This window comes from Epinephelus lanceolatus, chromosome 13 (assembly GCF_041903045.1).
Source record: "Epinephelus lanceolatus isolate andai-2023 chromosome 13, ASM4190304v1, whole genome shotgun sequence".
NCBI lineage: Eukaryota > Metazoa > Chordata > Actinopteri > Perciformes > Serranidae > Epinephelus > Epinephelus lanceolatus.
The window spans coordinates 4536613-4559294 of record NC_135746.1 but is presented as its reverse complement, the minus strand read 5'-3'; the positions used below and the strand labels follow the sequence as shown (position 1 = coordinate 4559294).

The 22682-nt window shown below is 40.3% G+C and overlaps 2 protein-coding genes across 2 annotated transcripts; both read left to right on the top strand.

Moving 5' to 3' along the window:
• Nucleotides 1–6295: 6295 nt before the first annotated feature.
• Nucleotides 6296–7921, top strand: LOC117271062 (uncharacterized). The gene has a single exon (XM_033649150.2). The coding sequence runs from the start codon at nt 6335–6337 to the stop codon at nt 7814–7816; it is 1482 nt and encodes a 493-aa protein (XP_033505041.1). The 5' UTR covers nt 6296–6334; the 3' UTR covers nt 7817–7921.
• A 769-nt stretch (nt 7922–8690) lies between these two features.
• Nucleotides 8691–16915, top strand: lamp5 (lysosomal associated membrane protein family member 5). The gene is made up of 6 exons (XM_033649233.2): nt 8691–9317; nt 9802–9980; nt 10527–10658; nt 11057–11153; nt 12286–12474; nt 15715–16915. Exons 1-6 carry the CDS (start codon nt 9266–9268, stop codon nt 15888–15890), a joined length of 825 nt encoding a protein of 274 aa, XP_033505124.2. The 5' UTR covers nt 8691–9265; the 3' UTR covers nt 15891–16915.
• Nucleotides 16916–22682: the final 5767 nt, after the last annotated feature.

Here is a 22682-nt window from a genome sequence, read left to right as displayed (position 1 = left end):
GACGAGGAGAGAAGAATATGTTTAAGATTTAATGTCATTTCAGCACAAATGAATAAACTTTGTGAAATACACTGTACGCTACACACCAGTCCTGTCCTGAGCACTTTGTATGTGATAGGCCATCATAACAATGTGGAAAATGTAGCAGTGCACTACTGTAGGTTTTCTGTATTTCAGTAAGAATGTATTTAAAAAAAAATAAGTAAATCACTGTATGAAGGAGTGGCAGACCTCCGTGTCACCTACACCTACAATGCAAGTTGTGTGACTTCACAAAAATGTATTACTGACTTTGTTTTGTTCAACAATGTTACAGCCAACTATAAAAAGGCTTTCTATCTGGAGTCTGAAAACTATAAAGGGATCACGATGGACAGACGCTCACTTTGAATACGGCCAATTTCCCAGTCCAATTTTTTTTTAATGACCCAAGAGATTGTGAAACTGCTGTGCTCAACTTTTACTTGAAAGTAACTTTACAATTGTGCCCAATCATCATAAGTTTACACCTGCAAAACTCAGCGTTATATACTCCTAATTTTGGGCTGAAGTTCATGTATACTATGCAAAAAATGAACACATGATTCCCTCAAAGTTTAAAGTGTACAAAAAATGATCAATCAGGAAGGCCACCAAAGTAAGAATAGGTGAAAATATTACAAGGTAATAGTAACTAAAATGTGGTTGCTTTTTTAGCCTTTAATGTAGTGACAAAATTGTTGGATCACTACAAACCAAGGCAATGACATTAGTTACAACACTGAATTGAAAATGTGACTCTATAATAAAGGGGATATCTATCAGTAAATAAAGGGTTAAGCAGGATTAAATGGGTGTTTGAATCGAAGGAATACTTCATCCCCACAATGATCATTTGTATGTCATTTACTCACCTTGTGTTACCGAATTTATGAAGACAACTTGCATGACTCTGGTGAACGAATCCAAAAGCTAGATAGTTTTGCTGTTATATACAGACTTCCATGACTTTAATTCTTCAAGAGATTTTGGATTCTTTGTTCACTGTGGAGAAGAGCTGCAACAATATTGATTAGTTGTTACTATGAAAATAATTAGCAACTAATTTTACAATTAATCTGTGTGAGTCATTTTTAAGAAAACCAAAGTCCAAATTCTCTCACTCTAGCTTCTTAATTGTGAATATTTTCTTGTTTCTTTTTTCTTCAGACAGTTAACTAAATATCTTTGGATTGTGAACAAAACACACGTATGAGGACATCATCTCATGCCAGTCTTCTCGAGCTCAACATAACACAGGTTGAGTCACTGATATAGAAACTGTCATTTGGGCGGTGAAGTATTCCTTGAAAGAGTTTTGCACTTGAAACTCTTGTGAAATTGTGCCAAATCTGTAATACACTGGTACCAAAATGAGTCCATTCATGGCAGCACAATCATTCTGCTGTAATACACTGTGTTAATTGACCAGCCCATTAACATCAGACAAGAACTTTGGCTGACAGAAGTCACAGCCACCTCGTCTCGTCCACTCGCTGCTGAAGTGAAGTGCTCCCTTAATAGCTTCTCGACTGCACGTAAGCAACCTCAGCTTGTAATCCTCATCATTTCCCTGCTCGCCCTCGGTCAGGGGACTGAATAATTATAACAGATTTGTAACAAAGCCTGTGACATGGCTGCAACACACTTTCCACGCCAGGGATTTCAGACTATGCCTGTTACCCCTCAACAGGTTCCCTCTTACTTTTATGGGACTGCTGATTGCTTGAGGAGGCACTACTGTCCGCAGCCCTGGTGACACTGCAGGACAAAAAGCCACTGCAGAGAAAGAAATGTGACGTTAAGGATATAGTGTGTGAGATTTAGGGGGAATTAAATGGCATTTAGCAGTGAGGATTGTAGATTGCAACCAGGTGAAACCTCACCCAGTCAGAATTCCTTGTTCAGGAGGTTTTTCCTGGGAGCTGAATTATCCGCAGAGGTCTCTTTCTCTCCGAAACAAACAGACCAGGGGTCTCATTTATAAAACAATGCATAGGATCCATACTAAAAATATACGTACAAACAAAAGTCAAAAATGGTGTACGCCAAAAAATATCTGACAGTTGCTACAATCAGGCTTCAACCTCACCATCTGCATCGCCAATATCCTGTCTCCAAAATGTTTGTAAGCACAGGTCAAAGTTTCTCCCATCAAGTCTGTTTTTTAAGATCGAAACTTTTGCTCGGGAAGTGGCGTACACCTCTTTCAGGCCTCGTTTTGGGCGTATGCAGTGTTTGTAAATGAGACCCCTGGTGATTTAAACCAGTAAAAACACTTAATAAAATAGCTCCACGTTAAAAAATGAGTGTTTCTCCGACACTTTTCCACTCATAGAGGGGCTCCCAACTACACTGGCCAACGCAAAAAGATCCAGATGTTCAGGAAGTTTTTACTCGGAGCCGAAATTACCCACAGGGGTCTCGTCTGCTCCAAACCAAACAGACCAGCTGATTTAAACTGGTAAAACACTGAATCAAACAGTTCACATTAGAAATCAGTGTTTCTCTGACAATCTCTACAGTGGCCAACACAAAAAATGTCCCTATCTGGACCCGAGTTTGGTTTGTCCATTCTGGGCTACTGTAGAAACATGACAATGCAACATGGCGATATACATAGACAAGGATCCGCTCCCTATGTAGATTCAAACAGCTGATTCTATGGTAATGAAAACACAACAATTCTTATTTTCAGGTGATTATACACTAAAGAAAACATACTTGTTATATTTTACTCAATTTCTGCCAAGATATCCCCCTAAATCCTGCACGCTGGACCTTTGAGCATAACTAGGAAGTAATCCTGTAGGTGCTCGTGCTCATGTGATCATGCCAGGCATTCACACTGCATGGCACACCACTAACAAAGATCGGCCAGAAGTCGTAATAATAATATTAATAATATTGATATGAAAACACACAAAGATGGGGATAAAAGCACCTCGAGGTATTCTGGCCTTTTTAAAGATTTGTTTTTCTGTATTATTCTGCTGTACCACGCGTAAAAGGGTAGACGGGATGTTCTTGTATATACTGGAATGTATGTAGTTTAATTTACTTTTTGACCAATTGTGTTCTGCCATACAAGGGCTCAGGGGAAAGAGTGGGTCTGTTGGATGTTGGGGAAAGACATTTATCAACCACTGGGTTTTCTTGTTTGTTCTTTTCTTTTTGTTTTGTTTTTTGGTCTCTGTTTTCCAGTCTGCCCTTAATGCACCACACGACACAGTATAAAGCTCTCACCACATATCTAGTGCAGAGATAAATGAGTAAAAAAGTGCTTTTAAATTTTATTCCATCGCTTTCAAATGTGCCACTCAGTGTCTGTTAGGATGGTAAATTATTTTATGAATGATAAAATGCCAAATTAAGGGGTTATTTATATGAAGATATATATAAATAAATGAATATATATATATTATATATATTAGATATAATGTGTAGTTTAAGATTATTATGTTTGTTAGAGGCTTTTTTGCACTAGTCGAATGTTTCTGTTGTGTGATTACATGTAACCTTTGGCTCTCTAGTTTGTCAAAAGAAAAGGAAAAAAAAAAAGAAGCCGATTATTTTTGCAGAGCAAGTCACCGATTTGATTTCCTCCGTTTCTACTGTATCTCCTCTTTGTTTTCTATTTGAACTGTAGCTTGTCAACAAACCATTCTGTGCGTGTTTTTGTATTTATATTGTATTGTTGAACTTAAAGCAATGAAAATACTGTTGTTATCCAGCTCCTTTAATACTGTTTTATAGTATGTGTACCAATAAATCCAGGTGTAAAATGGGACATAACCACACGGCTCAGTTGTGTTTCTTCAAAGTACGACTGTGGGTCTGTTGTTTTTTTTGTTAAAACATATTTCTCCTTTCATTTAATTCAGGGGGGGATAAGCATTTTTATTTGAACACAGAAAATAAAAGTTGTGTTAAGCGGAATATTAAAGTGCTTTGTGTAACTGAAGCCCTCTTAACACTTTGATTGATTGTTACTGTATTGAAATTGGGATACATTGCTGTTGCTCTTAGATATAAGGATAGAAGAAATATATAAAAATATATGGGCATTAATGCTAGTAGATATATATAACCTGGGTCTTTTTTAGAGCATAGAAAAAACAGGAAAAACAAAGCCAACAGGCAGCACATCATATGTAACAGTGGCCACAGGCAGAGTGATTAGTACAAAGTAGTAGTAATAAAAATGAACTATACAGAAAAGGAGAAATACACACAGCAAGGTGCTTTATCTAAAAAATATTATATATTAGTCTTCGCCCTGAAAGAATTTCACTACAGGGTCCCAAATCTTATCAAACACAACACCTCTATCCTCGTTATAGAATCTCAATCTCTCCAGATGTAACGTGTGTTTGCCCTTTCATTTAACCATGAATCATATGTGGGAACAGAGTCCATCTTTCACACTCATAAATTGCCTTCTTTGCAATCACCACTCCAAATGAAACAGCCATTTTTGATGTTTGCTAGCATAGTATACAGTGCAAGTCGCTCCAAGGATAGCTATGAGTGGATCAGGTTCCCACCTGAGTCCTTTTATCCCATCTTTTAGTGCTGAGGTTGAAGTCCAGTATTGAGTGAGAGGGTAAAACAGGCTTCAGTGTAATCCCTGCAGGCACCATCAATTTTACATCCATTATAAGTGCTTGTTTTTTCCACTGACAGGTTGAGGCATTTAATTTAAATGTCTGACAACATTATGGAAAGGATTCCTAGAGATAGACCTTTTTATTAAGGAGTAAGATCTTCTTTGTTAAACAAGAAACAGCCCTGAAATCACTATTGCCAAACCCACTGGACTCCATTTAAATAAATGGTAATTTAAGTATATATATAGAGGCTTCACATTTTCACATCTAACTGGTTGAATTAATGGTTTATTTCAACCAAACCAGAGTTGGTGATTGTTGGAACAGTGAAGTCAAACCAAGGCGGCTTTCTAGTGTTTTGTTTCTATCGACTCTGAATGGATTGTGTCATTCATTTTGTCAAACTGGACAGAATCAGGTGCATAATGAGGGGCTCCCTGAGGAACATTTGCATGATGTGGGATCTGTTTTTCGAGTATGTATGAGAGCTAGACTTTCCAGATATTCCTGAATGATTGATCATCTATTTTACAGACATTAAATTGTGATGTGACAGGCAATTGTCTGACAAACAACCATTATATTATGTTTTAGTATTTAGTGTTAATTTTTATCATCATACAAGCATTTCCACATATTTTAATACTTTAATTTTATTACTGTATTTTGTTCTTTGTCTTGTTCTGGGTACTGATTCGGTTTGTAGTATTTGTCTTGGTGCTGTCTTGGTGTTGTACTGTTCTTATTTTACTTACCACTTACTTTTTTGTTGTGTCACTATTGGTATGACCAGATATTAATTTGTTTTCTATCTGCTCTATTTAGGAAATTTCAAAAAACTGATTGTGGGGGGGAAATGAAAAGTGTGTTTTATGATGATAAAATTACTGTTTATTTAAGAGGAGTCTGGTGGGTTTGACTATAGATGTTGGGGCTGTTTCTGGCTCAACAAAAAAGATCTTACTCTTTAAGAAAAGGTCAATCTCTGTAGGGATCCTTTCCATAATGTTGTCAGACACTTAACCCAATGATCTGAGCTGGTCAGTGGCAAAAACAAGCACTTTTAGTAGACATAAATTGATGGTGCTCGATTGCCCTGCAGGGGCACGCTGCAGCCTTTTTCACCGCTTCTGTCTGCAGCCCTCTCACTTTATTCTGGATCAGTTTTTAAAAAGTTTTGTTCCCATTAATCACTCAGACATAAAAACATGGGACAATAAGATCCAGATTGAAAAACACAGAAGTCACCCTTTAACGTTTTTTCTAGTGTGTGTCCCCCCCCCCCCCCCCCCGCTCAGTCTGTTCTCTTGCGATATGTGACCATTGTGTACTGAATGTCTCGAGTGGGGTCACACCGTGTCCGCAGCCCAGATTTATTAATCAGGCGCACACAGCCCGCGCGCACTTATCTCCCACACAATGACCACTGCTGCTGTCTAATCACATTCAACAAGTGCGGGGTGAATTTATCCCCCAGATACACTCTTGAACAGGCGGCTGCAGCGCTGAAGCTCTTAATTGTCATTATAAGCAAAGTATTTCCATGAGAAAGACGAACAAAGCGCCGTCATTATGTTTGCGTTGCCCGGCAACTCCGTGGCTTCCGTCTTCACTATATAACCGAGGTGATGGGTTTGTTGGGTCAGCACTAGTCTGGAGGAGAGGGTTAGAACTCTGCTCCATATTACAGAGAGATCATATTCCCCATGCTGAAGGCTCAGGAGAAGTCCGGAGGGCAAACAGGCACTGAGATCCTCCTGGAGGCGATGTCCAAAGATAAAGTCCACCTGGCCAGGTTCGTCCTGGACGCGCTAGATGGAGAAATTGTGGACTCCAAAACAAAGAGCGCACAGACGCCCCTCATCTCCTCCATCCTGCTGCCTGACAGTCAGACTCGGTGTAAGTTTGTAGAGCTCCTGCTGCACAGAGGAGCCAATGTCAACTGTCAGGACGGCAGCGGGCGCACTGCGCTCAGCTACGCCTGTGAGAAAGGCTACCTGGATGCTGCGAAGATCCTGGTCCGAAACAATGCAGACCCGGAGATTGTGGACGCCTGGGGGAACACCGCGCTAATGTACGCCGCAGTCGCAGGTCACTCACCTGTGGTGGAGTTTTTGGTGAGAGCTTTCAAGAGGCTGGGTCTTCAGATAGACAGGCAGAATAAAGTTGGAAACTCTGCTGTGGAAGTGGCGAAGTTTCTCGGCCACACAGAGTGCATCTCTGCGCTGACCAACACCTCCAGGAGGGGCCGTGAGGCTGAGGGAAGCGCGCAGGGATGTGGCGATGTAAACGACAAGTTTGAGAGGAAAGTTGGACACTTAGTGAATAAACTCGAGGTGCTTCAGACGTGTGATCACGCAGATTGTCAGTTGATGCAAAACTGCTCTTGGCAACCAAGGCCTCGGATAAAACAGAGCCGGCTGTCATCGATGGACTCTATAGAGGAGTTTGAAAGAGAGAATGACGACTCATCTTCGCCTCCACCGGAGCTGGTCTTCTCACAAGTCCTAACCCCTAAACCCCCTCAACATTCTCCCAACTCTAAGCATGCTAAAACCGGGGAAAGGCTGACCACCTCTGATGATCACCTCCCTCCTCTTAAACAGAGCTGCGAGGCGTCAAAATCTATGTTCTTCTCCCCCCGGCCCGGCAGAAACACCCGCAAACCCAGCGCGCCCTCAGCTCTGGGCATCTTACTGGCTCCCATTCTTACCAACAAAAGTGAGACTGATCCAGGGGCAGAAAAATCAAAAATGCTGGACTTCGGTACGCGCAGATTTTACGACAACTACTATCAGAAGAGATGCAGTCTACCAACCAGTATCCTCAGCCCCACACCTCCGGACCGCACGCTGGTGCCCGCGCGTAAATCCAAAACCATCAGGAGGCGCGATGCGTCTCCCTGCAAGGCTGAGCCTCCTCTGTTCACCGCACCCACCGCCGCTCCTTCAAACAGCACCTTCTCGGTGTTGAGCAACAAACTCTTACGCCGATTCACCTCCCCGGAGATTAAGAAGGACGCGAAAGAGTTGGAGAGCAATCAGCTGTTCACGTCAGGACGCATTCCGCGGTCAGAAACTTTTCCTCAGGACATGAAACATCCGCAGGTGGGCAGTAAACCCAGCATCGACAGCATCAGCAACGTCAAGTGTGAGTTTGACACTCAGTTTAAAATTCCAAACTCTTAGAAACCAAAGTGCGCCATGCGTAAAAAGTGTTTGTACTCATCCGCCACTAATTTAACGAACAGAGCTACATCAGAGCGATAATCTGTTCCAATCAGTTTCGCTAAATTCCCCTCCAAATGTGTTTTGTGATCCTCGGTGACCTTCAAAACTCTTCTCCTTACTGCACAACAAAGTGTTAACAATACATCCACCCTGCAAAAGTTACCAACGCTACCAACTGAAGAAAACAGGGAGTAAAAACGACACTAAATGTTTTTAACTGCAACTGAATCAGTGAAAAATCAACAGAAGCTCAAACTAATTTGCGTAAACTGTGCCAGCAGCTGCCAGCTGGACACTGCAGCACAGAGTGAAACGCAAAACTTGTAGTTTCAGTGTATAAAGGTCGCTCCTGTGTTCAGCAGCATTTGCCACTCCCTTCAGAGTGGGTGGGGGTTGCATCGAAGGTGGAGGGGTGATAATAAATTATTTAATTGTGCTGCATGTTTCTGTATCTCAAAGAAAAAAAGAGGCACTCAATCAGAGAGCATCACAGTGGACAGTATTTACATTTAAAAAAAAAAAGATTCATGTCAGATCTTAGAGTCGTTTTTGTTCTCTGGTTTGGGTTTTGGTGAGCACACTTATACTGGGTAATTAGTATCACGATTCCTATGAAGCAAGGCTGCAATGTGAGGCAGTTTCATTTGTGTCATAACTTCTAAAACGCCTCTAAATATCCTTCACACTATCTACAATACCCATTTATATATCGCTCCATCAGATATACATTTAAAAAAATAGTCTGTATGTGAGATGAAGTGATTTTGCAGCACCTATTCTCACTGACTCTCAGCTGCAACCTTGCAGAAGTGGAGTTTGAGGGAGGGAGGGGAGGGGAGGGGGTGTTGTCGGCGTTTCCCTCCAGACATACATCATTTCAGCCCAACCTACAGCTGCTACCACAGAGATGGAAACTACAGCATTGCGGGAATAACTTGAGACTGCATGCCGAGTCCTTCCTTCCGTACAGGAGACACATTCAGGTGACGGACTTTTCCTTTCTTTGGAGGGGATCATTATTCCTGATGTCAATGATGCGTAGAAGGAGCTCGGTCCTGCAGCTGTCTCTGGGTTAACCCCCGTCAACCTTGGAGAGAGCGGTGGCGTTGGACAGCCAGAACTCCTCGGAGCCGGCTGCTGCTGCTTCTGCAGAGCAAACCGGATCTCACGTCCAACCTGGAGACATTTTTTTTGCTGCATTCGCGATGGTCTGAGCGTGACTGCTGGGCGCTGAGCAGAGGCATCCCTCCCCTCTCTCTCTCTCTCTCTTTCTCTCTCTCTCTTTCTCCTTTCCTCCTCTCCCGCCTCCCCTCTCTGTCTTTCTATCTCTCTTTTCTTGTGGTGGGTTCAGCACAGGCTGCCCAGTGTGTTAGCCCCCTCTCTGCAGCGCTGGGGAAGCTGATAGCGATGGGACGAACCGGTTTCAGCACCACGGAGAGCGCCCGGCTTCTGCTGCTCGGTAAGAGAGAGTGTGTATGTGTGCGTGCGTGTGCGTGTATGCAGCTGTCGTGACTCCTTACTGCAGTGTGTGCGTGTGTGTGTGTACGTGCATGAGTGTGCACCCTAGGCATAACAGTGTGTGTGTTCTGGGTTTCTTTCCCCCTCACATGAATATAAAAGTCTTGTAAACATGATCAGAGTTGCGGTTCGTCACTTCCTGACGCGGCTCAGTCTGCAGCCAGTGGCGTGCTGTTGCTCCCCTGATACTGCAGATTTCAGTCTCCGGTGTTTTCACCTGGTTTTGACTTTGCCGTGAGGAAACAGAGGTGATGTGCCAGCGATCTGAAGATGTGAGCTAAACACACCGCTGTTTCTGCTGATTCTCCATGTTTGATGCGTGTGTGTGAGTGTGTATGTGTGTGTAGGTGTGTGTGTGTGCCCCCATCTGTTACCCCGCTGACATGAAGTGCCCCCACCTCCAACCTTTCTCATTGTCTGGCCAGGTGTGCTGGCGCTGTCCGTGGTGCTGGCGGAGCAGGAGGGAGAGAACCTGTCCGGTCTCTCCAACAACCCAGACAAAGCCATCTTCGCGGTCCGGGAGAACGGCACGACATGCCTGATGGTGGAGTTCGCCGTGAAATTCCTCGTGCCATATGACGTGCTCGCGCTCAATGGGATAGACGTAAGGGATCCCCCGTGCATTTTAATACATGTGGAAGCTTAAAAAAAGATAGAGACAGAAACGCACTCGCAGTTTGAAGCCTCTAAGCTGCATTACATGTTGCTTTGTGTTGGAGACGTTACGATTTGTGCGTAAAGGTGGTGCAGCACTGGAAACATGTTTTACATGCAACATATTTTGAACATTTATTCAAAATGGCAGTTTTTGCTCTCATAAATATGAAAAATGTCTGCTGATTACATTAGAATTGCATTTGCAAACTGCTTTTGTAGTGTGTATTCGTGCGCAAAATGCTGACGTCGTCGGACCCATCCTTAACAAAAGGAAGACATTATTCGATATCAGACTTTTTGATCATCAAATAAAATGAGTTTTCTTTATTTATGCTTGTTAGAACAACTTATTCAAATAACTCTGAATATTTATCACACTATAAGTTCGTGCGTAGAAATGGAATGATAAAGTGCAGCCAGAGACATCAGGATGCGTAATCTGTCCCGATCTGTCGACTTTTTAAACAACATGCCTGTTTGTGTCTTTCTGCAGCTGATCACGGAGCAGGCTGTGTTCACATTGCCCCGTGGGGCAGAGATCGAGGGGAAATGCGGGAGCACAGAGTCAGAGATCCACATATCCTGGAAGAACAACGCCTACACACTCCGCATCTACTTCTCTAAGGTGGGCGACAACGCACCAGGGAAACGGCAATAATGCGTAAAATGTGCCACAGCGTGCCATTCCAAAAGTCTGAATCATCTCCAGGGAATATCAAGACGCCAACACTACGTCATACATCACCTGAATGTGTTTCACTAAATTTACTGCAACTCGGAATCATTTTTGTTGCGCAATGGACATAAGGAAATTCAATTTCCCTTTGAATCAAATGATCCTAAAGTGGAATCATGTCATTTGTAATGATGTCCTGAATTAAGGGAAATATTTTAGTTAAAGGGAAACTAATTCACTTAATCATGTTTTTAAGAACATTAATTTTTCCCCTAGGCCACCTTGCCCTCTCCACGCGGCGGAAAAGCCCAGTTTGACGCGTGTGTGTGTTTCTGTGTGTGTTGCAGGAGCTCCGTGAGAAGGGCATTGAGGTGTGGAAGATTAGTAAGGTCCAGTTCGTCTATGACACCTCGGAGACTTCGCAGTTCATCAACGCGTACAACCGTGAGTGTCCCGTGTGTACAGTGCCGCAGCTACTCAGCACATTTCAGTCCCGCCTGCTTTGATTGCAACTCGCTCTCACTGATGTCACATCTGTATTCACATGGAATTAGAGAACTGAGTCATGCGTGGATTTACGATTTACACCCACGTACATGGAAAAAAAAATCACTGGAATTATTTCAGATTTTACTCCTAGGACTCTATTATTATTATTATTTTTATTATTATTTCTATCATCATTATACTATATATATATATATATATATATATATATATATATAATTATAATTATTATTATTATTATTACAAATATATTATTACAAAAATTATTATTATTAATGACAATCTAAGTGCATCATTACGTTTTATATCAGACCTCGCCATACAACTTTTAATACTTTTATTATCATAAAAAATACTGTTAAGATTTTTTTAAAGGTTTTATTATTAATTTAGTTATTTATTATTATTATTACTATTATTATTCATTATTATAATTATCATGACTACAATGTGGAAAAACAAAACAAGTGCATAAACACCTTTATTGTCAAACTCTTAACACAACTTCTTCATACATTTTTAGTTTTATTAGTTTTCATAATAATTTCATTGTCATCTTGAAACATTTAAACGTTTTAAAATGTATATTTATTAATTTATTTTAATTTAATATTTATTTATTTTATTATTATTTTTTAAATGACTACTACTAATAAATTATTATTATTGTTATTATTTATGACAATATGCATTAATACAGTGTATGTTGGACCTCACCACACAACTTTTTTTCATGAATTACAAGTTCTAAAAATTTCGTTGTCATACTGAAATATTTAAACATTCTTATAATTTTTAGTTAATATTTATTTATTTTATAATTTTTTAAAATAACTTCTTACGAATACATTGTTATTATTATTATTATTATTATTATTATTATTATTATTATTCACCCAAATTGCGTATAGAAAATCATCCCAATCCCAAATTATGGAATTTGCATCAATTTAATTTCCGCATGCAGTCAGCCTACATGGAAGCCAGTTACACACACACTCCTTAACCCGAGTTACATTACACTGCCTTAATGCTTACTTCCTATTTATGACTCATCCTCTCTCTCCAGCGGGGAAGCACACAGCGAGCACCCACCGCCTGTCGGCCCTGGTGACACCCGCCGGGCACTCCTACGTGTGCACAGCTCAGCAGACTCTCACGCTCATCTCGAGCGACCACCAGAAGGGCGTCACCGTCTCCATGTATGACATCCAGATCCAGCCCTTCGACATCGCCTCTGACTTCATGTTCAGCGAACGTAAGAACAAACCAAACACTGCCACCAAACACAATGACGATAATGATAATGACAATGAGAAATCCTGGATAAGGGTGTTGCAACTGTACATCTATCTCTCTCTCTGACTCACTCACACACACACTCACACACTCACACCCTCTCTCACACACACACACACACACACACACACACACACACCTCTGGTGGGTTACTGCTGCAGTACACTGTGGGGCTGCAGAGCAGTAGACAGGCTAACAGGAGAAAAAAGAGAAGGTTGTGATGCAAGAGGGACAAAAGAAATGCAAAGAGAGAGATAGAAGGAGAGAAGGGGTGGGGGGTCATTAGGACTTTATGAGTGCAGTCATATCCTCGCCCTCAATGCAGCTTTTATAGACATACTCAGTGTCCCCGGCTGTCCTCTGAAGCCAATCACCTTGGAAGAATCATTTGCTCTGAGCTGCTGTAAACTAGGCTGTGCTATGCTTCACTGCCTCCCTCCTCATGTGCATTACTGCTGCCCACAGGGAGAAACACCTTCAACTTTAAAACACACACACAACCATATACTGTACAGCCAGCTGTGGTATAAGTGTCCTCCTTCCCCCTTACAGACACCCAGAAGATGTGTGCACACTAACATGCCTTTATCTGAGCACAGGACAGGTAAACAACAAACTGTGTCTAATTGTTTCGCTGAAAGAGAGAAGAAACATCTGTGGAAAATTTGTGTCATTTAGTGAATAAAAACCTCAGTGCCTCTGTGCAAACACACACAGATGCTACCTGCATGACTCACACACTCATAGATATGCATGCACACACTGCACACTTACTATGCATACTGCTACACACCCCTATCGGTCAACAATGATCACTGCCTAAACCTGAGAGAGGCCACATGATGATGAGTGTGGAGTTCACACTGCAGAGACAGCAGGGCTGAGGGATATTAAGTTCTGAAAATAAATCACACTCGAATGATCAAACTGAAGTCCAATACAATGGGCTGCATCAGAAAGTTTTACACGTGCAACAGTAACTTTTACAGCTCATTTATTTACTGAGTAATTTTATTTAAAATCACTAAATTAAACTAGAAGTGAAACGCGCACTTGATTAATTATTAGTCCAGTGACGTGATCTGCAGTTATTGTGTAGGGTTGCAACTGATGATTCTTTTTATGTCCATTAATCCGTTGATTATTTCCTGATTAACTGATCAGTTGTTTGGTCAATGAAATGTCGATGAATGTTTCCCACAACCCAAAATGGCGTCCACAAATGTCTTGTTTTGTCCACAAGCCAAAGATATTTGGTTTACTGTCATACAGGAATGAAGAAAATAGAAAATATTCACCTTTAAGGAGGTGGAATCAAAGAATTTGGCTTTTATTTTCTTTAAAAAAATGACTCAAAGCAATTTATTGATTATTAAAAAAAAAGAAAAAGCTGGTGGTTAATTTAATAGTTGAGAACTAATCAATTAATCATTGCAGCGCTACTATTTTGATGATCAGCGATTAGCCTATACCTATTCAAGTACATTTTTTTTAAGCAAAAATGCCTAAAATTCACTGGTTCAGTTTCTCATGTTAATATTTGCTGGTTTCATCAATCTTTCACAACAGTAAATTTAATATATTTGGTTTTTGGACAAAACAATGAATCTGAAGACATCACCGTAGGAGATTCTGAGTTACCTTTTTCACCAGCCTATATTTGGACATTTTATGGACTAAACAATTAACCAAGCAAACAATTGGCAGATTAAACAACAATCCCCAATAATATCAACCTGATGTCAGAATTGGCAGATAATTGCTTTAAAATTAAACATTAGCTTCAGCCTGAAATGAACATTTCTGCCAATATGCCGATACTTAAATAATGCAACGTTAATTTATGAAATAGGTCAAATCTGACCCAGCTGTTACTGATGTAAGGACTGTCGGAGGGAGAGCGTCATCCAAGCCTGTTAAAGGAAGACAAATTTTACAGTTTTGTTTGTAAAATAAACATAGCATGTTTTATATGTAATCTAAGTTAAAGTAGTTTTGCCCAAGGAATGTGTACTATTTGAAAAGCATTGTGTTTTATGCCTGCATCAGCCAGTTTAGGCTGCACAATGAATCGAAATATTATCGAACTCAATATGGCAAAGTGTAATATCCAAATCGCGTGTGCTGCAACGTGTTGATAAAGGTAAAATGTGTCACAATATTTTACATAGTTGTCCTGGCCTACAAATCATATTCCAGACATACACATGCTTGTTTGGTACAGACACTGAAAAAGTAACATAATCACTATTTTTATATTATTTTTCAGTGAAACTTATGTAAAAATGCCATAATGATAAGAGTAGGTATTAATTCCACTACAGGGGAGACTTCATGTTCTCTGCAATTATGTGGGAAAAAAATACTTTTCAATTTTATTTCTACAGCCCAATATCACAAATCACAATTTGCCTCAGGGGGCTTTACATTAGATGATACCCTCTGTCACTGGACCCTCACAGGGGATGAGGAGGATGAGTCTGAGGAAGGATCCCTCTCCCAGGACGGACGGACGAATGTGCAATAAAATGTCTTGTGTAAAGAACACACCAACAGATAAAATTACAGTATACATAATGCTACATATGTCCGTACTGGCAATTGGCCAAAATGAGTCTGAAAATATCAGCATATCAGCAAAAATCCAATATTGTGCAGCCATAATGAAAACTATTAGTAGCTCCAGCCCTAATTCATGAAATTTTGTAAAATAAATAAATGATATGATGATTAGGGCTGCAGCGATATATCAGTTTCAAGACATACCTTGATATAAAAGCTGATGGTTATCATACTGTGTACATTTATTTATCTATCATATTAAAAAAAAATGAAGATTATCTCCCCTTTATTTTAGATATTTTCAAAGGGGAGACTTTTTACACATACTTCCAATAATATCAAATGATCAACCAAAAGTAACCCTTCCATTTTCATTCCTTTAAGGGTCATTCTGACTGATAATAATAATCCTGTAATACCGTGAACATGTGAAACTGTAGTATAAAATCTCATACCGTTGCAACCCTGATGATGATATCATCACAATCTGATTCCATTGAAAGGTATTAGAAAAAATACTGAGTCATCACCAGGCCCAAAAAGACGACACATGGACTCTGAATGAATCTGCATTGTATCTCAGACCTTCAGTGTCACCATACCATCCTGACTGTGCTCATTATTCCACTTCCTACAGCCTACAAGTGCATCACCGACCAGCGGGAGCGCCTGGAGGAAACCCTCCCCCTTATCCTGGGCTTCATTCTGGCCCTCATCATCGTCATCACGCTCACCGTCTACCACTTCCACCTGAAGCTGACAGCCAACCAGTCCCAGCTGCCCAGAGATCGCTCCATGTACAAGAACATGTAGCCAGCAGCACGACGGCAGCAGCGACTCCCTCAGCTCTCTCCAAAGCTAACCTGATAAAAGACTTGTCTCCTCGATGTCCCGGGCCTAACACCACGGAGGAAAGTGCCATGTGATGGACTGAATCCCTGACGGAGAAATGGGTGTAGCCTGAACTGAAGGCACTGGAACTTTTGAACAGCTAAAACACAAATTAATGGCACAGCTTGGGGCCTAGCATGGATGTAGTTGCAGAGTAAACCCACCAAAACCTAATTTTCCCAGCTGCTGAATTAAATCTTAACGCCATGAATTCATAGTCTGTCTTACAGTTATTAGAATTTTAATGAAAATAAAATATAAATTTATGCTTTTCTGAAAATATAATTGATTTCCCTTCAGATTGGTGATTGTTTGTCATGTGAAAATCACCAACTTGAGGTTACAGTTCACATATTTTTTTTTTCCTGTAACATCTCCAGGACCTAGTTTATCACTTCAGCTCTTTTTACACAACTTTGAAAGAAATTGCCAGAGCTTCTGCTGTCATCTGCAAACTGTTTGTTGTCTTCTCCTCTCTTTCTCTCTCTGAAACTGCTGCTAAATTATTTCTATCATTGGTTCTCTATTTGCTATTTTATTTTTCGTTCAAGAATCTTTTTATTTCCTTTTTGAATGCAGCCATAGTGTTTCACAGTGGACAAGTCTTGTGGTGTGTGCAGTGCAGTGGCATTCAGAGTTGCAATGTTTTTGCTTTGACTTCAACGAATCCTTTCTCCACACCGATGTATGGAACATATCAAAAAAAGGGAAGAAAGAAAAACGTAAAAATCTGATACAAATTCTGCGCTACGCAGTGACGAATTTGTCAGAGTGCCATATGAGAGTGTTTATGAAAAGAGGTTATTAAATTGAAAAAAATAAATAAATAAATAAAAATAATAAGTGTACAATATTTTCAGAATCAAAGTCTATGCATAAACCTCTGCTGATGCAATCTTGTGCAGTATTCTTCTGTTCATTGAAATAAATTGCTGGAATCATCTCTACACACCTGTCAAGTGTTTCCTATTATCTGTCACATCACCACAGCACACACTTTTTAATCTTTCAGACCTAATCAAACCTTCTTTGTTAAAGTAAATCTAATAAGTCTACAGTGTTAAAGCACAACTTGAGGAAGGTGACGGATAGTCCTGTCAGTGGGGACGCTGCAGGGATGAGGTATTGATTTTGTCATCTGACTCTGGGCCTTTGAAGGAAACGCAATATGAACAAGTCTAATTGAAAATAAATAGAGCATTTGTGTCAGCTACACCTATTTGTTTCAGAGACGTGGGCGTCATACATCATCCTGAGTCACAAGCCGTCAAAGTCAAAGCCTTTAATCCAGTTTTTCACTCAGACGAGCAGCATCACTGTTCGACATGAAATGGTCTTTTTGTTATTAAAGGTCAACTCAAGGCCTGACTTTTTCCTTTTAGACTACGACTGTCATGTTAAAATCAGACCTGATTAATCCCACTACACCCAACCACAACTTTAGGGGAGACTGGGGACGGTTGTAACAATATGAACAGTCATGAACGATGCCCACCGCACACTAGAAGACTAAAGAAAACAAATTATTTAGGTCTGACACCCTCTTACATCTAAAGACAATGGGTATACATGCACACTAATATTGAATATGAAAATATTAACACGTTTCACTTTATCAGATCATCAAGATGAGAAAAAGATTCACAGAAGACTGACCTTTATGACCACCTTACACCAAACAATTTAGATCATGGGAGCGCATCAACTCTGTTTTTACTCTAAAATTGAAAATCTGTCTGCAACAGTAAAACTGCTTGAAAAGTTGTTTGGTGTAAGGCCAGCATGAGCTGCCATGGTGAGTTCAACGCTGTATTGATGGATGTACAATAACACAAACATAGGTTTAGGTGGTATCGAGGTATTATGTCGGGGTATTTAGAGATCCCGCAGTTTTGTTTTTCAATAGCGTCAAAAATACAGATGCTCCTCTTCCTCTTAAACTGATACAGAGATGCTGCATTGAGGTCATGTATTGGCAAGAGAAAATCAAATACAACGATACTTTTGATCAAATACCTCAATATCAATATTGCAAGTTCTTTCACAAAATTTTTACACAATGAGATTTTTGATAAATAGGTACTAATCAGTAATGTGGATATAATAACTATGTAGGTAAACGAAAACAATAGAACAGCTAGAACAGTCTGCTAACTTAGGAAAATGTCATCACTTTACTGTTACACAGCGTTTAACACCAGGAAAAGACAATGTTTGCGATATTATAATATACAAAATCCAAGACAATATCCAGTCTCATAAAGATATCAATATGATATCAATATATTGCCCAGCACTATCAAATTTGCCACTATTAAAAAAACAGTAATGTGACAAAAAGACGGTGGACTATCAAACATATTATCAAAACTACAGGGAACTTTTCATTGAATCTACACTATTCATTGGATAATTTCATTTAATACAGTATATTTTCAGTTGAAAACAATAACGCATGTTGTCCACTCAAGTGGACATGTGAAAATGTCTTTGAAAAATCTGGATAAAATTTTTTAAGTTCAAATATTGTTTTTTCATGCCTCAAGAGCGATAAAAACACAAAGGAAAAAAATCCTGACTGAGGTTGTCATAATTCAGGCATGAAAGGGTTAGGCATTACGTGTATAGCCTCATAAACATAGAACATAAAATATTACACAAGAAACACCAGATATCAGTCAAAAATCAACAAATCATCATCTCCTACCTATATCCTCCTAGCATTAGTCTCTCCATCCTCTGAAAGTCACAAAGCCTATTGGGAAAAAGAAATAGGTATTCAATTATCAGATGACATTTGGGAAGAAAGTCTCAAACACATACACAAATCCTCAATCAATGCCAGACACTGCCTTATACAAATTAAACACTATACAAACTCCACTGCTCCAATGCCAAAATACACAACATATGTCCACGTGTCACCAACTTGTGATAAATGTCAGACCTCAGAAGCAACCTTTCTCACAACGAGCTCAACAGCATCACAGAAATCATTAATATTTCACTAGTACCAGAACCAATGTTAATCATTCTGAGTGTGTCTGAAGCATTAAGACAACTCTCCATTGCCCAACAAAAAAAACTCTTCTACTGCATCATTACAGCAGAAGAGCTACTACTAATGTCATGAAGAGGAACAACAGCTCCAACCTACAATATGTGGCTACATGACTGAACCAGCACACTACACTTGGAGAGGATAAGATAGGTCTTAAAGGATAGACTCCCACATTATGTCACAATCTCTCATATCACACACTGAGCAAAGTACAGTTCCTGAGCTGTAACCCACTCCTCTATAATATTCCAATATAATATATAGAAGGGGTCAGTGGTGTAGAGGAGGGTATACTCAGGTATACCCACTTCTTTTTCTATCCAGTGACAGTATACCCACCTATCCGCTAAAAAGCCATTGTAATATATAGGAGAGTATGCCCACTTCCTCATCAGTAACCTACCTATCTACTTAGTAGTACACCCACCTCATCATTTACCACTGCACCACAGGAGGGGTTAAGAAGTCCTGTATCTAGACTTGGTTTCCCTTTTTTAATTTCATTCTTATTCTTTTTTCCCCCTTTATTAACATTATGCACATTTAAAGCCTCAGTGTGTAAAAATAGTGAGTAACAGTGACATCAGCGGTCAAATTCTAGATTGCAGGGCTCACTCGCTCACCCCTCCTGTCGGGTAAGTGACGGTGGCCTCATAGGACAAAAAGCCTTGCACAGACAGAGATGGCATCATCCACAAGTTTTTCAAGTTTGTCAGGAGTAGGCCCATCTAGCGATGAGGTGAATATTTATTGAGGAATCTAAATCATGTTACGATATTGTAGCGACCCTGCAGTAAATGTTCTGTTGTAATGTCAATGTTCTGTGAGTTAATGGCATGTTTGGGATTGAATGAGTATAGGTAGGGGGGCGGGGTGAGAGTGTGACAGGGATGAGAGCTGTGTGAGTGCACGTGCTGGTGTGTGTATGAGCGAGCTGGAGGAGAGAGCAGTGAACAGTTGGAGTTACAGTTAAGTTCTTGTTTGTCGGTTGTTTTGGCGTAGATACGGCCAACAGTAACCTGTACTGTTCAGTAATAAACGATGGTTTGCCGAATAACTGCGTCATCCTTTCCACATGTCCTGGCAGACACTACATTATGTAGGGATGCACCGAATATTCGGTAACCGAATATATTTGGCCGAATATTGCAAAAAAACCACACATTCGGTATTCGGTGGAAAAAGTTAAAAGCAAGGCCGAATAATAGCGGCGTTTTGATAACGCAATCAAACGGCGTGCCATGACGGGCGGAATAAAATGTCGGTAGTGTGGCGATCCGTCCGTCACGGCACTCGCATTTGCGACTAAAAATAAGTTTTGAGCGAGCAAAATAGGCTTAAATCATTCAGAACGCTGTGCGAGCAGCCTACAGATTTAAACCAGCAGCAGAAACGAAAGGTGAATACCACCAATTGTGGGTTGAACGGGGGTCACGGACACAGACAGTAACGTTAATGTATTCCTGTCAAATACGACGGCCATCGGCTTACCGGGCGACGGAGAAGTCGGTTCCAATAATATCCTCTTCTTGGTGTCATGACTGCCCAGAAGTACCTGAACAGCCGAGCCAGCCTAACACAGGTATGTGATGTGTCAGAGGAGAAACGAGCCGTTCACATTTCTCTCTTTCTGGCAGTAACGGCCCACAAACCTCACCGCACTTTAGGGACTGTTCATTACTTATCAAGGGACTGTCAGGGGAGGAGGGTAGCTGATTGATTTTTATTTTATTAATTTATTTTATTTTGATCCCCCTATGTTAATCACTTACTGATGCTGTTTTTGAAGTATGAATAAGTCAATAAGTAATTTATTCCATTGAAATATCATTGATGTATTATAGAAAAGTGATTTATCTTTTCATAAATGACAAAATGCACATCTGCCTCATTTTCGCTGTGGTATAGTGGTAATACTCAGAACCATGATATTTTCATTGGTATCGCAAAGTGGGTCCCAATTTTGGTACCGTGACAACACTAATCTGGAGGGGGTTCATCTGCAAAAACTAATGAAAAACTAAACAATGATATTCGGTACTCGGTATTCGGCCAAGAGTTTAATAATATTTGGCTTCGGCTTTGGCCACAAATTTTCATTTCGGTGCATCCCTAACATTATGTTATAGCTTACCAGTGAGGTATAGGTTATCTGTGAGATATAACGTTATGTTAGGAGTGTTTTATCTCTAATTGTTTTGGTAACACGAGCAAACATTAGCACAGTAATGCTAAAATAACACGTTTATGTGATAGTCACGGCACAGTGCGGCAAATATAGGTTGGTACGATTATAATATATGCGTCTCCAGAGTGTTCTTCCACAGGAGTTCTTTCCACCTGGAATAAGCAACGCTGATATTCACTCGCGTTTTGTCCCGTCCTCGCTTATCTGATCTTTTTCTTTTATTTGGTGGCATGGTTTCCCTCTTATGGGGCAAAACATATGTGTGGTCCTCCATTTAAAGTGCGACATAATCATAAAAGCACAATGCAGGTTCACGCAGAAGCGCCCCGGATTGAGCTTCACCTTCTCTGTCTCCAGTGACGGCAAGTTCTAGGTAAACGCGAAAGGCGAAGTGCGTATATCCCTTTCGGCCACTGTATTCAAATATGGCGACACAAGATGGCAGCCTCCAGCAGACCTCGCTCTGCCTGTGTATATATAGAGAAATCATTCTAAGCCTATGAGAAAGCTTCCATTTGTATGTGAATTGCATTACACTTTAGTAAATATATATTTATGAAAGCAATAGTTGATATTTGCTAATAAACAACCATGTAAATTACACATTGTACCTTTAATACACCTACTTTTTGTCTTATATCCATGTTCATGTTCATGTTTTCTTGCGTCTGTGAACTTATTACTTCAAAACTATTTTCTGTAAAATGAAATGAGCGCTGACGCTACACCATGATACATGTAATTTGGCTAAATAAAAATACTTAAACAGATTGTTAGATGACAGTAAAGTCAGGAATTAGAAATACATGACAATACATGAGCAATGGTGCATAGAGAGCAACACACAGCAACACAGCTTATATCTTACAGCCAGAGACTTTTCACAACCTGAACCAGTCAACCACAGACCAAATCCAACAGCTCATACTTCATAACTTCAACAAACCATAGCGCCGAGAGGAAGAGGAAGAGGAAGGCCTTTAGAGATACAAACAAGCTGTTCAAACTCCCAATAACTTCGCCTTCATGTCCACCGACAGTTACAGTTAATAAATAAACACTGCGTCACTGGCAAATCATAACTAATGTAGAAAAACTCACCTGTTGCTGAGCTTCATTTCCAACATGGAGCCGCCGTCTGTCAGTTTGTTTTGTTTCCGGGTGTTCGCGGAAATTCTCTCTGGATACAAATATGTCCATGTTCCTCCTCCTTCTTCTTCTTTTTCTTCTAATGAATTCTGTTCCTCCTCCTTTGGGATAAAATGTCCTTTAAAGTTGAAGTGGTGGAACATTCAGCCACATGTTCAGGATTGTTGAGCCTTCTCCATCGTTGCACTGGTACACATTACACGGAAGTCAATGAGTCGCCATTTCCCAAAGGCTAACTGGCTAATTGCGCTAAAAACAAAAACCGGTCAATCATATCAAACGGTTAAAATAAGTAAATACTTCTAAATTTCGCTGG